The following is a 16,544-nucleotide window of genomic DNA, read 5'->3' as shown; positions in this document are numbered from 1 at the left end:
TCTTGGGGTCTTCCCAGCCCACACAAAGCTCATAACGCTCTTATCCACTTTTTTGAAAAAAGCCTTGGTAATCATCACAGGGAGGCACTGGAACACAAAAAGAAATCGCGGAAGGACCACCATTTTGACCGCCTGCACCCTACCCGCCAGTGACAGGAGCACCATGTCCCATCTCCTAAAATCCTCTTCCATCTGCTCCACCAATCTTCCTAAATTAAGCTTATGCAAGGTTCCCCAGTTCCTGGCTATCTGGATCCCTAGGTACCGAAAATCCCTTGTTACTCTCCTCAGCGGCAAATCATCTATTCCCCTGCTTTGTTCCCCAGGATGCATCACAAACAGCTCACTCTTCCCCATACTCAGTTTATATCCCGAGAATTCACCAAACTCCCTGAGTGTCTGCATTATCTCGGGCATCCCCTCCACTGGGTCCGCGACATACAACAACAAATCATCCGCGTATAATGACACCCGGTGCTCTTCTCCTCCCCTAAATACTCCCCTCCACTTCCTAGAGCCCCTCAGCGCTATGGCCAGTGGCTCAATTGCCAACGCAAACAGTATCGGGGACAGGGGACACCCCTGTCTTGTCCCTCTATATAGACGGAAGTAGTCAGATCTCTGCCTGTTTGTGATCACACTTGCCACCGGGACCCTATATAAAAGCTGAACCCACCCAATAAACCCCTCTCCAAATCCAAATCTCCTCAACACTTCCCACAGGTAATCCCACTCCACTCTATCAAATGCTTTCTCAGCGTCCATCGCCACCACTATCTTCGCTTCTCCCTCCGGCGGGGACATCATCATCACACCTAGCAGCCTCCGTATATTAGTGTTCAACTGTCTCCCCTTAACAAACCCAGTTTGATCCTCGTGAACCACCCCTGGGACATAATCCTCTATCCTCGTCGCCATCACCTTGGCCAAGAGCTTGGCATCTACATTCAGAAGCGAGATAGGCCTGTAAGACCCGCACTGCAGCGGGTCTTTGTCCCTCTTCAGGAGCAACGATATCGTCGCCTCCGACATCGTCGGGGGCAACGTCCCCCCTTCCCTGGCCTCGTTAAAGGTTCTCGTCAGAAGCGGGGCTAGTAGGTCCATGTATTTCCTATACAATTCCACCGGGAACCCATCTGGTCCCGGGGCCTTCCCTGCCTGCATGCTCCCAATCCCTTTTACCACCTCCTCCACCTCAATCTGTGCTCGCAATCCTGTCCTCTCCTGCTCCTCCACCTTCGGGAATTCCAGCTGATCCAGGAAGTGTATCATTCCCTCCTTCCCTTCCGGGGGTTGAGCCTTATACAGCCTCTCATAAAATGCCTTAAACACCCCGTTCACCCTCTCTGCTCCCCGTTCCATCTCACCTTCCTCGTCCCTCACCCCACCTATCTCCCTCGCCGCCCCTCTCTTCCTCAATTGTTGGGCCAGTAACCGGCTCGCCTTCTCTCCGTACTCATACTGTACTCCCTGTGCCTTCCTCCATTGTGCCTCTGCCCTGCCCGTGGTCAGCAAGTCAAATTCCGTATGCAACCTTCGTCTTTCCCTGTACAGTCCCTCATCCGGAGCCTCTGCATACTGCCTATCCACCCTCAAAATTTCTCTCAACAATCGCTCCCTCTCTTTACTCTCTTGTTTCCCCTTATGGGCCTTTATGGAAATCAGTTCCCCTCTGACCACCGCCTTCAGTGCCTCCCAGACCACTCCCACCTGAACCTCTCCACCATCGTTAATCTCCAGGTACCTTTCGATACATCCCCTCACCCTTACACACACACCCTCATCCGCCAACAGTCCCATATCTCATCTCCAGAGTGGGTGCCGTTCCTTTTCCTCTCCTACTACCAGATCTACCCAATGTGGGGCATGGTCCGAGATGGCTATGGCCGAATACTCCGTCCCTGTCACCTTCGGGATCAGTGCCCTTCCCAGGACAAAGAAGTCTATCCGAGAATACACCTTGTGGACATGAGAGAAGAAGGAAAACTCCCTACTCCTGGGCCTCGTGAATCTCCAGGGGTCTACTCCTCCATCTGCTCCATGAAGTCCTTAAGCACCTTGGCCGCTGCCGGCCTCCTCCCGGTCCTAGACCTGGACCGGTCCAGCCCTGGATCCTGCACCATGTTGAAATCTCCCCCCATTACCAACTTTCCCGCCTCCAGGTCCGGGATACGCCCCAGCATACGCTTCATGAAGTTTGCATCATCTCAGTTCGGGGCATATACGTTTACCAGAACCACCGCTTCCCCTTGTAATCTGCCACTCACCATCACGTATCTACCCTCACTGTCCGCTACTATGGTCCTCGCCTCAAACACTACCCGTTTCCCCACTAATATAGCCACCCCTCTATTTTTCGCATCCAAGCCCGAATGAAATACCTGTCCCACCCATCCTTTACGTAATCTGACCTGATCCGACAGTTTCAGATGCGTCTCCTGTAGCATGACCACATCTGCCTTTAATTTCTTTAGGTGCACGAGTACCCTTGCCCTCTTAATCGGCCCATTCAGCCCTCTCACATTCCACGTGATCAACCGGGTCGGGGGGCTCTTTACCCCCCCCCCATGTCGATGTCGACTAGCCATCCCCTTTTTTAGACCAGCTCCTCACCCGGTTCCCACGCTCCCGTTTGTCCCCCCGACGGTGTACTCCCGTCCCGACCACCCCACCCCATAACAGCTCCCCCTTTCCCTTAGCAGCAGCAACCCAGTTTACCCCCGCCCCCCCTCCGCTAGATCACTTTCTAGCGTAATTGCTCCCCCCATGTTGCTCCCAGAAGTCAGCAAACTCTGGCTGACCTCGGCTTCCCCCGTTTATCCTTGGCCCCCCATTGTGCAAGGCCCCCTCCTTCCTGCGCTCCCTTTCCCGCCGCAATTACCATAGCGCGGGAACAAAGCCCGCGTTTCCCACTCGGCCCCGCCCCTAATGGCGCAGCTCCCTCTCTCCTTCCCCCTCTCCTTCCCCACCGGCGCCCACAGTTCACCATACCCCCCCCCCCAACGAGGGGAATAGAGAAAATGTTTCCCCCCCTTCCCCCTTCCCCGTCCCATACAATCCCCCCACTACTTTATTACAGAAACTCTTTCTCTCTCCAGCCTAGTCCAACTTCTCCTCTACAATAAATGTCCACGCCTCTTCTGTCGTCTCGAAGTAGTGATGTTTCCCTTGGTGTGTAACCCACAGTCTCGCTGGCTGCAGCATTCCAAATTTAACTTTCTTTCTATGTAGCACCGCCTTGGCCCGATTGAAACTCGCCCTCCTGCTCGCCACCTCCGCACTCCAATCCTGGCACGCGGATCACCGCATTCTCCCACCTGCAGCTCCGTGTCTTTTTCGCCCATCTCAGGACCATCTCCCTGTCCTTATAGCGGTGAAACCTCACCACTATGGCTCGAGGTATTTCTCCTGCCTTTGGTCTTCGCGCAAGGACTCAATATGCTCCCTCCACTTCCAAGGGGCCCGTCGGGGCCTCCGGTCCCATTAACGAGTGAAGCAATGTGCTCACATATGCCCCGACGTCCGCCCTCTCTGCACCTTCGGGAAGACCCAAAACTCTTAAGTTCTTCCTCCTCGAGTTATTCTCCAGGGCTTCCAGCCTCTCTACACACCTTTTATGCAGTGCAGTGCCTCGTGCGTCTCTGTCTTCACCACCAGGCTCTGTATTTCATCCTCATTTTCGGCAGCCTTTGCCTTCACATCACGAAGCTACAACTCCTGGGTCTTCTGTGCCTCCTTTAGCCCTTCAATCGCCTGTAGCATCGGGGCCAACACCTCCTTCTTCAGCTCCTCCACACAGCGGCGCAGGAACCTTTGCTGTTCCGGGCCCCACACCGAACGGCCTCCTTCCGCCGCCATCTTGCTTCGTGCTTCCCTTCCTTGCCGCTGCTCCTGAGGATCCTCTGCAATCCAGCCACTACTCTCTCCTTTCTCCATATATATCCGGGGGGATTCCCTTCTATTTCACCGCACAATGGTTTTAGCCGTCAAAAATTGCCGTTGGGGCTCCTAATAAGAGCCCAAAAGTCCGTTCCAACGGGAGGTGCCGAAACGTGCGACTCAGCTGGTCATCGCCGCACCCGGAAGTTGTACATCATTTCTTGACTTAACAAAGATGAGAATATCAGGAAGCAGGTCTAAAAATCTCTGAAGGACAGTTTCTCGGCTGAACTACCTCAAATGCTGAAGGATTAGCTCACCATAGGTTGCATCAAGCTCATTGGGTAACAATTTAAACAAGCGATGTTGCAGAGCTCTGGCACAAATTGAGCTCTGGCACGATCTTGACAACAACTGTCACTACATGAGAAAAGTCAATAATGTTCCTCACTCACACTTGTTGGTGTATAACACTGGTAATTGACAAAGGAGGGGAATGCAGGATCATTTCTGCAAAGTGCAACAAAGCCTGCATTGACGATGCACCCTTGAAACCAATTTCTTGATGGAAATGATTTTCTCAGTCATATGCCTTTTGAATTCCTTGTCGCCATCCTCGCCTCTTGTCCTCTCTTGAAGTGGCAAAAGAGTGAGAAAGTCCTCCTTTGTTGTTGAGTCTTTGTTGTTGTTCGCATGGCATTTAATCAGCTGAACCGTATCTGTCATGTCTACTGATTTATCAAACTGCAGGAAGAAACATTCACAGTCGATAAGTCTTGGAGTAGTTACTGAGACATGTCCTCGGACAACAATACCACCCTTCTGGCTACTGGTAAACTGCCAAGCAGAATGCTCTATGGCTGTCAAAATTTCATCTTTGTTTTTAATGTTGTTGAACAAAGTGTCGGCAGCAACCGTCATCGCCTCCTTGATAACTTCGCTAACGGTGAATGGTTTCTTATGTTTTTCCAGCAGGTGGCTGATGCAAAAAGACTCCTCTTTGCTAGCCTTGACTTTAACCACAGGTTTTAAAAAGTGTAACTATTGAGCTTTTAAAATTCCCTTTAACTCCCCAACTTTCTTCGTCCAATAACATGCTTTTCTTATATTCGTTGCACCCAAACACCTAATCCAGTGCATCTGAACACAGATTCCAGAAATTCTCCATTGTATTGTTTAGGGTTTTAAAAATTTCATTCATTCACAGAATGTGGGCCAATGCCAGCATTTAGGTGGAGGCATTCCCACAGTACTATTAGTTATGGAATTTCAGGATTTAGATCCTGTGATGATGAAGGAACAAAATATTTGTCCAAGTCAGGATGGTGTGTAAATTGGAGGGGGACTTGCAGATAATGGTGTTCCCATATGTCTGCAGCTCTTGTTTAGAACATCGAGAACAAGGCTCTCTCAAGGTCGAATGATGTCTAGAGACTGCAGGATTGTTTAACTTAAACCTTACAAAAAGCAGACGCTTCCAAGATTTTAATGACGATAACTCCAGGGATCAACATTCGTAAGACATCACCTGAGACTGGAAGCTCACAACGTACCCCCTTCAGAGCAAGCCTGGCCAAGTTCTCTCTGTCAGGATAGTATATTTTTGTTCAAGTTGTGAGTCTTGAAATTTATGTAAATCAGTACATAGTTAAATAACAAAATTGTATTAACTCAACTGGTGATGAATATCAATATTTGTCTGTGTTGTCAGTTGATGCCAATGAGGGCAGCAATGTATTGTCACCCCAGATGGGACATGTCTAAATCCTAGACTAATTGGTCTGGTTCTGGGTTAAACATCTCAATCTCCCAGCCTGAACCTGAATTAAGAGGGCAGTAGCCCCACTTGATGTCTAGGTTTAAGTGGGTCAAAGAAGCATAAACATAGGGCTGGGTAGGCGATAAGTTCTGAAGGAGTGTTCGAACTACTGACATTGCAGATGAGTAAAAGATTAGAGTGATGTTGTCTGTAAAACCTCAGACACTTTGACCAGTTTATTATTCAGATGTTTAACCCAGATGCCCGTATTTGTGAGATGAACAAAGGACAAATACAAGTTTACGATTCAACCAAATGTATTATCCCACAGTAAAAACAGTTACTCCCTTTAAATTATCCCAACTATGATAATCCCAAGATTCTTAATACTAACTCAATCAAGCTGCAGATCCAATTCTCTGAGCCTCAGTTGTCTCAGGGCTTCTGTTCGTGAAGGTGGGTTTTGCACACTGCTTCCTTTTGTAATCTGGCCCACTGTCGAATCTTCTCTGCCTCTGCGCCGAGTCTTCACTGGGGAGGGTCCTGGTGGTTAATTCTTATTCCCCTCTTTGTGCCTTTCCAGAACGTTCTCTGGCCCTCAGTCAATGAGGTCTTGAGGGGCTGCAGCATCCAATAGAGTTGCCAATTGCAACTCTGCAGGATGCCAGGAACAAATCCCCCAAGGGTCCATCTCTGGATGTATTGTTTGCACGTAACCTTACTCCATATATGGTAATGGCATGAAATCTGGGTACCAGAAAGTCTAGCTTCATCTGGGTAATCCACAACAATCGGTCCATTTGAATAGGACCGATTATCTCCAGATGTCCTATTTACAGGCAGGCCCAGACTTGTCCCGACTGTCTGTCTCTGCTCAGTGGATTCGAACTTGGCTGTTTGATTTCCCATCAGGCCTTAATTTTAAAAGTCCAATTCTTAATTTAAAGTGTCCAATTGTATATTGGGCCTAATATGCAGGCTGTTGTCCATTTTACCACAGTGACTAATAGTTAAAAGCAAAAGTAAGCTCCAAAAATCAGCCTTGAGGGATGTTCAACCTCAAGAGGGTAGAAGAGGAGAGACCGGATGGGAAGTTAGCAACAAATGAGTTTAAAAGGATTAAGGAAAGACGCTCTCTTCTCTTTCTCTCTGCCAAGGATTAAGGAAAGACGCTCTCTTCTCTTCCTCTCTGCCAAGATCGGCATCGGACCCCCAAAACGGTCAACTATTATTTTGATTAACTGAGTTCTGAGAAATGGCTGAGCCTTAGCCAGAATGGGTAAAAGCACTCTGATACTTCAACTGTAAGTGGCCCAAGTGGATAGGTAGTTTTGGGAGAAAATTAAAGGGTCTGGGACCCATTGGACAGAGACAGTGGGAAGAAGCCCACTCAGAGTTAGCAAACCCCTGTTTAAATGTGAGACAGCTATAGCAATACTTTGTTGCATGCGAGAGTTAAAGGAAATGGAGATAGAAAATTTAAGACATGATAAAGACATGGAGGTAGAAAATTTAAAACAGGAGTTGAAGGTTTCAAAATCGGAATTACTCACAGAGGTGCAAAAGAATCAGATGAGTTTGGTATGAACGTAGCTCGTTGGTCTAGGGGTATGATTCTCGCTTTGGGTGTCTCGGTTTCGAAATTTTGAGGGCAGCACGGTAGCATTGTGGATAGCACAATTGCTTCACAGCTCCAGGGTCCCAGGTTCGATTCCGGCTTGGGTCACTGTCTGTGCGGAGTCTGCACATCCTCCCCGTGTGTGCGTGGGTTTCCTCCGGGTGCTCCGGTTTCCTCCCACAATCCAAAGATGTGCATGTTAGGTGGATTGGCCATGGTAAATTGCCCTTAGTGTCCAAAATTGCCCTTAGTGTTGGGTGGGGTTGCTGGGTTATGGGGATAGGGTGGAGGTGTTGACCTTGGGTAGGGTGCTCTTTCCAAGAGCCGGTGCAGACTCGATGGGCCAAATGGCCTCCTTCTGCACTGTAAATTCTATGATCAGAATTCAACAGATTCATGCGGGCGGCACTACTCAATCTCCTAGTGCAACCTCATCTGCTTGGTAGCACTCAACTGCCCCTCCTTTTTCCTAAATCATGCCCCTTGAGTCTGCTCTATCATTTAATAAGATCATAGCTGATCCTCAAATCTGCATCCTGCTATCCCCGATAACCGATCACCTCTTCGCTTACCAAGTAACTATCCACTTCTGCCTTATAAATATTCAAAAACTCTGCTTCCATCACCTTTTCAGGAAAAGAGTCCCAAAGACTCATGGCCCTCTGAGTGAAAAAAAATTCACCTGATCTTTGTTTTAAATGGGCAACACAGTCGTGGTGCCAAGGACCCAGGTACAAACCCCTCCCCGCTCTCCACACTGTCCGTGTGGAGTTCGAACATTCTCCCCGTGTCTGCGTGGGTCTCACCCCCACAACCCACAGATGTGCAGGTTAGGTGCATTGGCCACATTAAATTGCCCCTTAATTGGAATAAAATAATTGGGTACTCAAAATTTATTTTTAAAAAGGGCAACCTCAAAAGAAAAAGGTAACCTCTTATTTTTTAACAGTTCCCCACAGCTCAGGGTTCAGGGGCTGGTTTAGCACAGGGCTAAATAGCTGGCTTTTAAAGCAGACCAAGGTAGGCCGGCAGCACGGTTCAATTCCCGTACCAGCCTCCCCGAACAGGTGCCGGAATATGGCGACTAGGGGCTTTTCACAGTAATTTCATTTGACGCCTACTTGTGACAATAAGCGATTTTCATTTCATTTCTTATTTTTAAACCGTTCCCCACAGTTCAGTGTTCAGGGGCTGGTTTAGCACAGGGCTAAAGAGCTGGCTTTTAAAGTAGACCAAGGCAGGCCAGCAGCACGGTTCAATTCCCGTACCAGCCTCCCCGAACAGGCGCCAGAATGTGGCGACTAGGGACTTTTCACAGTAACTTCATTTGAAGCCTACTTGTGACAATAAGCGATTTCTTTTCATTTCATTTCATTTCAAACTTTTTTCCCTTTTGTGACCCACTTTTGCCAACCAGCTGACCCTTGGGGCCACGCTGCCAGACCTTCGGGACCCATGCCATGTTTGCTTTCCCAGTCTATTCTGAGTCAAGGCATTCTTTGGGACACTAATGTTTTTGTGCCGCAGACAAGGGAGGAAAATAAAATCATCTAGTTTTCCTGTTCTTCATCACTATCCAGTAGCCCCCGGTGCGTTGAATTTATGTCAGCATTGAGTGAGGACATGATCAGACATGCCTGTGGTGTCCCATCTATAAGGGTTCGCTCTCCAGGGTCTCATATTAAGAATAGTTAGTCATGAGAGATACTGGAAGATCGCCAACAATTGTGAACCTGCATTCATTGTGGGACACTGCCTCGAGCAAAAAAAGAAGCAAAGGAAGAAAAATGAAGAGAGGAGAACAAAGAGCAGATGTCACTGGGAGAGCGTCAAATGTGGTTCTTGTAAATATAACAGTCATAAATCTGAAGATAGTGATATTAACATTTTGAATTATAATTGGCTTAAATGTAATTCAGTTACTTAATGCAAGTTTATTCAAAGTACACTATTCGAAACAAGTTAATCAATATTGATGAATGCTGACAACACTAAATTGCCCAACAGAGAACTGACTAACTAACTGTTCTGGTAGTCATAAATCAGACAGAATGGACATTGAACAAAGTTTTGTCGGATGTTAATTATTTTCTCCTATTTAGTTGTGGCAGCGCGGTGTCGCAGTGGATAGCACTGCTGCCTCACGGCGCCACAGTCCCAGGTTCTATCTCAGCTCTGGGTCACTGTCTGTGTGGAGTTTGCACATTCTTCCCGTGTTTGCGTAGGTTTTGCCCCCACAACCCAAAGATGTACAGGGTAGGTGGATTGGCCACGCTAAATTGCCCCTTATTTGGAAAAAATCAATTCGGTACTCTAAAATTTAAAAACAAAATTGTGGCATTGTGATGTGCTCATGTGTCCACTGAATGTGCCATCATGGCGTCGCTAACACACACGCTGCTGGACCCTCAGCAGCAACCACATTACAAGAAGATCTTCAGATGATCTTTCAAGTTATTTGCACAGAGGCAGACTTCCGGTGCCGGCCATGGAGTAAGTAGTCGCACATTTGGCAGCTCCCGCTTGAGGCGTTTTTTCCGGTACTTTTCCCCATTTGCTGGGCGGATGTTTTGGTGGAAAAAGGTGCAGAGGTGGTGGACGAAAGTTATACTCCACTGGTGGAGTTGTGGATGGAGTCATGGACCAGAAGTGGGTTGAGAAGAAAGAGCTCCTAGAGCAAGAAACTCTTCATGCGACACAGGGGAAGATGGCGAAGGGTAAAGGATCAGCCCTACCAGCCCAATGGTTAATGGAGAAGTTGGTGGACTTCTTGAATGAGAAGTTTAGCCAGCAGAGACGGGAGGCTTAGGAGGATCTGGCGAAGGTGGTAGATCCGCTAAAAGCGGGGATCAATCGGGTGGAGCAGAGGCTGGAGACCCAGAGCCAAGCGATCCAGAAAGTGGAGGAGGCAGTGGGAGAGCATGAGCAGCAGTTTACCCCGGCGACCAAGATCGGGATGATGCGGGAGACCCAGAAACAGCTAAAGGAGAAGGTGGAGGATCTGGAGAACCGCTCCTGGAGACAACATTTAAGAATTGTTGGAATACCAGAGGGCATCGAGGGAGCAGACGCAGGCTCAAATTAGCCAAACTGCTGGAGCAGCTGATGGGGGAGGGAGCCTTCAACTGAAGGTCGACCGGGTGCACAGGGCACTTCTTGAACGAGTACTTTTCTTCTGTATTTACAAATGAGAGGGGCCATATTGTTGGAGAGGACAGTGTGAAACAGACTGGTAAACGCGAGGAAATACTTGTTAGGAAGGAAGATGTGTTGGACATTTTGAAAAACTTGAGGATAGACAAGTCCCCTGGGCCTGACGGGATATATCCAAGGATTCTATCGGAAGCAAGAGATGAAATTGCAGAGCCGTTGGCAATGATCTTTTTGTCCTCATTGTCACCAGGGGATTGGAGAGTGGCGAATGTCGTGCCCCTGTTCAAAAAAGGGACTAGGGATAACCCTGGGAATTACAGGCCAGTTAGTCTTACTTCGGTGGTAGGCAAAGTAATGGAAAGGGTACTGAAGGATAGGATTTCTGAACATCTGGAAAGACATTGCTTGATTAGGGACAGTCAGCACGGATTTGTGAGGGGTAGGTCTTGCCTTACAAGTCTTATTGAATTCTTTGAGGAGGTGACCAAGCATGTGGATGAAGGTAAAGCAGTGGATGTAGTGTACATGGATTTTAGTAAGACATTTGATAAGGTTCCCCATGGTAGGCTTCTGCAGAAAGTAAGGAGGCATGGGATAGTGGGAAATTTGGCTTGTTGGATAACGAACTGGCTAACTGATAGAAGTCAGAGAGTGGTGGTGGATGGCAAATATTCAGCCTGGATCCCAGTTACCAGTGGCGTACCACAGGGATCAGTTCTGGGTCCTCTGCTGTTTGTGATTTTCATTAATGACTTGGATGAGGGAGTTGAAGGGTGGGTCAGTAAATTTGCAGACGATACGAAGATTGGTGGAGTGGTGGATAGTGAGTAGGGCTGTTGTCGGCTGCAAAGAGACATAGATAGGATGCAGAGCTGGGCTGAGAAGTGGCAGATGGAGTTTAACCCTGAAAAGTGTGAGGTTGTCCATTTTAGAAGGACAAATATGAATGCGGAATACAGGGTTAACGGTAGAGTTCTTGGAAATGTGGAGGAGCAGAGAGATCTTGGGGTCTATGTTCATACATCTTTGAAAGTTGCCACTCAAGTGGATAGAGCTGTGAAGAAGGCCTATGGTGTGCTAGCGTTCATTAACGGATTGAATTTAAGAGCCGTGAGGTGATGATGCAGCCGTACAAAACTTTGGTAAGGCCACATTTGGAGTACTGTGTACAGTTCTGGTCGCCTCATTTTAGGAAGGATGTGGAAGCTTTGGAAAAGGTGCAAAGGCGATTTACCAGGATGTTGCCTGGAATGGAGAGTAGGTCTAACGAGGAAAGGTTGAGGGTGCTAGGCCTTTTCTCATTAGAACGGAGAAGGATGAGGGGCGACTTGATAGAGGTTTATAAGATGATCAGGGGAATAGATAGAGTAGACAGTCAGAGACGTTTTCCCCGGGTGGAACAAACTATCACAAGGGGACATAAATTTAAGGTGAAAGGTGGAAGATATAGGAGGGATATCAGAGGTAGGTTCTTTACCCAGAGAGTAGTGGGGGCATGGAATGCACTGCCTGTGGAAGTAGTTGAGTCGGAAACATTAGGGACCTTCAAGCAGCTATTGGATAGGTACATGGATTATGGTAAAATGATATAGTGTAGATTTATTTGTTCTTAAGGGCAGCACGGTAGCATTGTGGATAGCACAATTGCTTCACAGCTCCAGGGTCCCAGGTTTGATTCCGGCTTGGGTCACTGTCTGTGCGGAGTCTGCACATCCTCCCCGTGTGTGCGTGGGTTTCCTCTGGGTGCTCCGGTTTCCTCCCACAGTACAAAGATGTGCAGGTTAGGTGGATTGGCCATGATAAATTGCCCTTAGTGTCCAAAATTGCCCTTAGTGTTGGGTGGGGTTACTGGGTTATGGGGATAGGGTGGAGGTGTTGACCTTGGGTAGGGTGCTCTTTCCAAGAGCCGGTGCAGACTCAATGGGCCGAATGGCCTCCTTCTGCACTGTAAATTCAATGATAATCTATGATTAATCTAGGACAAAGGTTCGGCACAACATCGTGGGCCGAAGGGCCTGTTCTGTGCTGTATTTTTCTATGTTCTATGAGCAAGCCACAGGAGAACGTGCCGCCAAGGGCGATGGTGGTGAGGCTCCAGCTGTTCCTAGATAACGAGAAGATCTTGCAGTGGGTCAGGCAGATGAGGTGTACTTGAGAATGTAATGAGCTCCGGGTATACCAAGACCTGGGTGCAGAGCTGGCCAAGAGGAGAGCCAGGTTCAACTGAGTCAGGACTGTCCTCTTCAAGAAGGGGGTGAAGTTTGGAATGCTGTACCTGGCCCGCCTCTAGGTAACTTACAGCGGCCGTGAGCATTATTTTGGGACAACAAAGGAGGCAATGGTGTTTTTGAGAGACAATGAACTGGCAGGAGAGGGAGGACATTGAACTCTGGAGGAAGTGTGAGGAGAAGTTAGTTCTCTCTGCTTATTTGTTCTATTGTTTTTGAGAGGTGATGGTTAGGGGCGAACCTCTCTTCTTTGAGGTGTATTTGTGGGGCTCTGGTGGGATGCTGGAGGAACGTGGAGGGTGAGTGTACCTTTTTCTTATTTTATTGTTGTTTGCATTATGGAAGTGTGCGAGTGGGGGGGTAGGATGTTTGGCACCATGGGCGGGGTCTGCCAAGCTAGCTGGGCGGGCTAGTTAATGGGGGTGAGCAGGTGGTTAGAGGGGGATAGGATTGTTGTTTTGTTAAGGCGATAGGGGGGACTGCTGACAAAGGTGAGGCTGATGTGGCATAGTGGGGAAGGAGGTGGTGACGGTGGACACCCGAGGGCAGGCGTGGAGGGTCGAGCCAGGGGCTGGCCCAAGAAGGGATATGGATGATCGGCAGTGAATGGCGGGGTGCTTACCGGCCAGCTGATCATGTGGTATATGAGAGGGCTGAATGGGCCACTTAAACGGTCGCGCGTGTTTGCGTGCCTGAGCAGCTTGAAGGCGGACATGGCCTTTTTGCAAGAAATGTGTTTGAAAATCGGGGACCAGACCAGGCAAAAGAAAGGATGGGTAGGGCAAGTCTTCCATTCAGGATTAGATACAAATACGCGGGGGGTGGCAGTGCTGATAAATAAGCAGAAAGCGTTTGAAGTGGGGAATATAGTGGCAGATTCAGGGGGATGGTCCATGATGGGGAGCGGAAAATTGAAGTAGCCTTGGTGAACATTTACACCCCAAATTGGGATAATGTTGAATTCATGAGGTGGGTGTTGGGGATGATCCCAGACCTCGACTCGAGTCGGTTGATTACGGCAGGAGGCTTTAATGTGGTCATTGCGCCAGAGTTGGACCGGTTGAGTCCACAGTTGGGGAGGGTGTCAGCGGTGGCAAAGGAGAGGCAGGGGTTCATGGAGCACAAGGGGAGGGTAAACCTATAAAGATTTGGGAGGCCGAGAGCGAAGGAATTTTAATACTTATCTCATGTTTTCCTGCTCTTCATCATTATTCAGTAGCCCCCGGTGTGTTGAATTTATGTCAGCATTGAGTGAGGACATGATCAGACATGCCTGTGGTGTCCTATCTATAAGGGTTCGCTCTCCAGGGTCTCATATTAAGAATAGTTAGTCATGAGAGATACTGGAAGATCGCCAACAATTGTGAACCTGCATTCACTGTGGGACACTGCCTCGAGCAAAAAAAGAAGCAAAGGAAGAAAACTGAAGAGAGGAGTACAAAGAGCAGATATCACTGGGAGAGCGTCAAATGTGGTTCTTGTAAATATAACAGTCATAAATCTGAAGATAGTGATATTAACATCTTGAATTATAATTGGCTTAAATGTAATTCAGTTACTTAATACAAGTTTATTCAAAGTACACTATTCGAAACAAGTTAATCAATATTGATGAATGCTGACAACACTAAATTGCCCAACAGAGAACTGACTAACTAACTGTTCTGGTAGTCATAAATCAGACAGAATGGACATTGAACAAAGTTTTTTCGGATGTTAATTATTTTCTCCTATTTGATTGTGGCAGCGCGGTGTCGCAGTGGATAGCACTGCTGCCTCACGGCGCCACAGTCCCAGGTTCTATCTCAGCTCTGGGTCACTGTCTGTGTGGAGTTTGCACATTCTTCCCGTGTTTGCGTGGGTTTTGCCCCCACAACCCAAAGATGTACAGGGTAGGTGGATTGGCCACGCTAAATTGCCCCTTAATTGGAAAAAATGAATTGGGTACTCTAAAATTTAAAAACAAAATTGTGGCATTGTGATGTGTTCATGTCTCCACTGAATGTGCCTTCATGGCGTCGCTAACACACACGCTGCTGGACCCTCAGCAGCAACCACATTACAAGAAGATCTGCAGATGATCTTTCAAGTTATTTGCACAGAGGCAGACTTCCGGTGCCGGCCATGGAGTAAGTAGTCGCACATTTGGCAGCTCCCGCTTGAGGCGTTTTTTCCGGTCCTTTTCCCCATTTGCTGGGCGGATGTTTTGGTGGAAAAAGGTGCAGAGGTGGTGGACGAATGTTATACTCCACTGGTGGAGTTGTGGATGGAATCATGGACCAGAAGTGGGTTGAGAAGAAAGAGCTCCTAGAGCAAGAAACTCTTCATGCGACACAGGGGAAGATGGTGAAGGGTAAAGGATCAGCCCTACCAGCCCAATGGTTAATGGAGAAGTTGGTGGACTTCTTGAATGAGAAGTTTAGCCAGCAGAGAAGGGAGGCTCAGGAGGATCTGGCGAAGGTGGTAGATCCGCTAAAAGCGGGGATCAATCGGGTGGAGCAGAGGCTGGAGACCCAGAGCCAAGCGATCCAGAAAGTGGAGGAGGCAGTGGGAGAGCATGAGTAGCAATTTACCCCGGCGACCAAGATCGGGATGATGCGGGAGACCCAGAAACAGCTAAAGGAGAAGGTGGAGGATCTGGAGAACCGCTCCCGGAGACAAAATTTAAGAATTGTTGGAATACCAGAGGGCATCGAGGGAGCAGACGCAGGCTCCAATTAGCCAAACTGCTGGAGCAGCTGATGGGGGAGGGAGCCTTCAACTGAAGGTCGACCGGGTGCATAGGGCACTTCTTGAACGAGTACTTTTCTTCTGTATTTACAAATGAGAGGGGCCATATTGTTGGAGAGGACAGTGTGAAACAGACTGGTAAGCGCGAGGAAATACCTGTTAGGAAGGAAGATGTGTTGGGCATTTTGAAAAACCTGAGGAAAGACAAGTCCCCTGGGCCTGACGGGATATATCCAAGGATTCTATCGGAAGCAAGAGATGAAATTGCAGAGCCGTTGGCAATGATCTTTTTGTCCTCATTGTCAACAGGGGTGGTACCAGGGGATTGGAGAGTGGCGAATGTCGTGCCCCTGTTCAAAAAAGGGACTAGGGATAACCCTGGGAATTACAGGCCAGTTAGTCTTACTTCGGTGGAAGGTAAAGTAATGGAAAGTGTACTGAAGGATTGGATTTCTGAGCATCTGGAAAGACACTGCTTGATTAGGGATAGTCAGCATGGATTTGTATGGGGTAGGTCTTGCCTTACAAGTCTTATTGAATTCTTTGAGGAGGTGACCAAGCATGTGGATGAAGGTAAAGCAGTGGATGTAGTGTACATGGATTTTAGTAAGACATTTGATAAGGTTCCCCATGGTAGGCTTCTGCAGAAAGTAAGGAGGCATGGGATAGTGGGAAATCTGGCCAGTTGGATAACAAACTGGCTAACCGATAGAAGTCAGAGAGTGGTGGTGGATGGCAAATATTCAGCCTGGATCCCAGTTACCAGTGGCGTACCACAGGGATCAGTTCTGGGTCCTCTGCTGTTTGTGATTTTCATTAATGACTTGGATGAGGGAGTTGAAGGGTGGGTCAGTAAATTTGCAGACGATACGAAGATTGGTGGAGTTGTGGATAGTGAGTAGGGCTGTTGTCGGCTGCAAAGAGACATAGATAGGATGCAGAGCTGGGCTGAGAAGTGGCAGATGGAGTTTAACCCTGAAAAGTGTGAGGTTGTCCATTTTAGAAGGACAAATATGAATGCGGAATACAGGGTTAACGGCAGAGTTCTTGGCAATGTGGAGGAGCAGAGAGATCTTGGGGTCTATGTTCATACATCTTTGAAAGTTGCCACTCAAGTGGATAGAGCTGTGAAGAAGGCCTATGGTGTGCTAGCGTTCATTAACAGAGGGATTGAATT

The 16,544-nt window shown here is 48.2% G+C and overlaps 1 protein-coding gene across 1 annotated transcript in view; it reads left to right on the top strand.

Annotated features, from left to right (window-relative positions):
• Positions 1–14,586: 14,586 nt before the first annotated feature.
• The window catches only part of LOC140387889 (uncharacterized), a 93,549-nt gene continuing 91,591 nt past the window's right edge, over positions 14,587–16,544 (top strand). Inside the window, exon 1 of the mRNA XM_072471178.1 lies at positions 14,587–14,766. Coding sequence (XP_072327279.1) covers positions 14,640–14,766 — 127 coding nt within the window. The 5' untranslated portion in view covers positions 14,587–14,639. The remainder of the gene's footprint in view (positions 14,767–16,544) is intronic.

This window comes from Scyliorhinus torazame, chromosome 13, assembly GCF_047496885.1.
Source record: "Scyliorhinus torazame isolate Kashiwa2021f chromosome 13, sScyTor2.1, whole genome shotgun sequence".
Lineage (NCBI taxonomy): Eukaryota > Metazoa > Chordata > Chondrichthyes > Carcharhiniformes > Scyliorhinidae > Scyliorhinus > Scyliorhinus torazame.
This window is presented reverse-complemented; position numbering and strand designations above follow the sequence as displayed.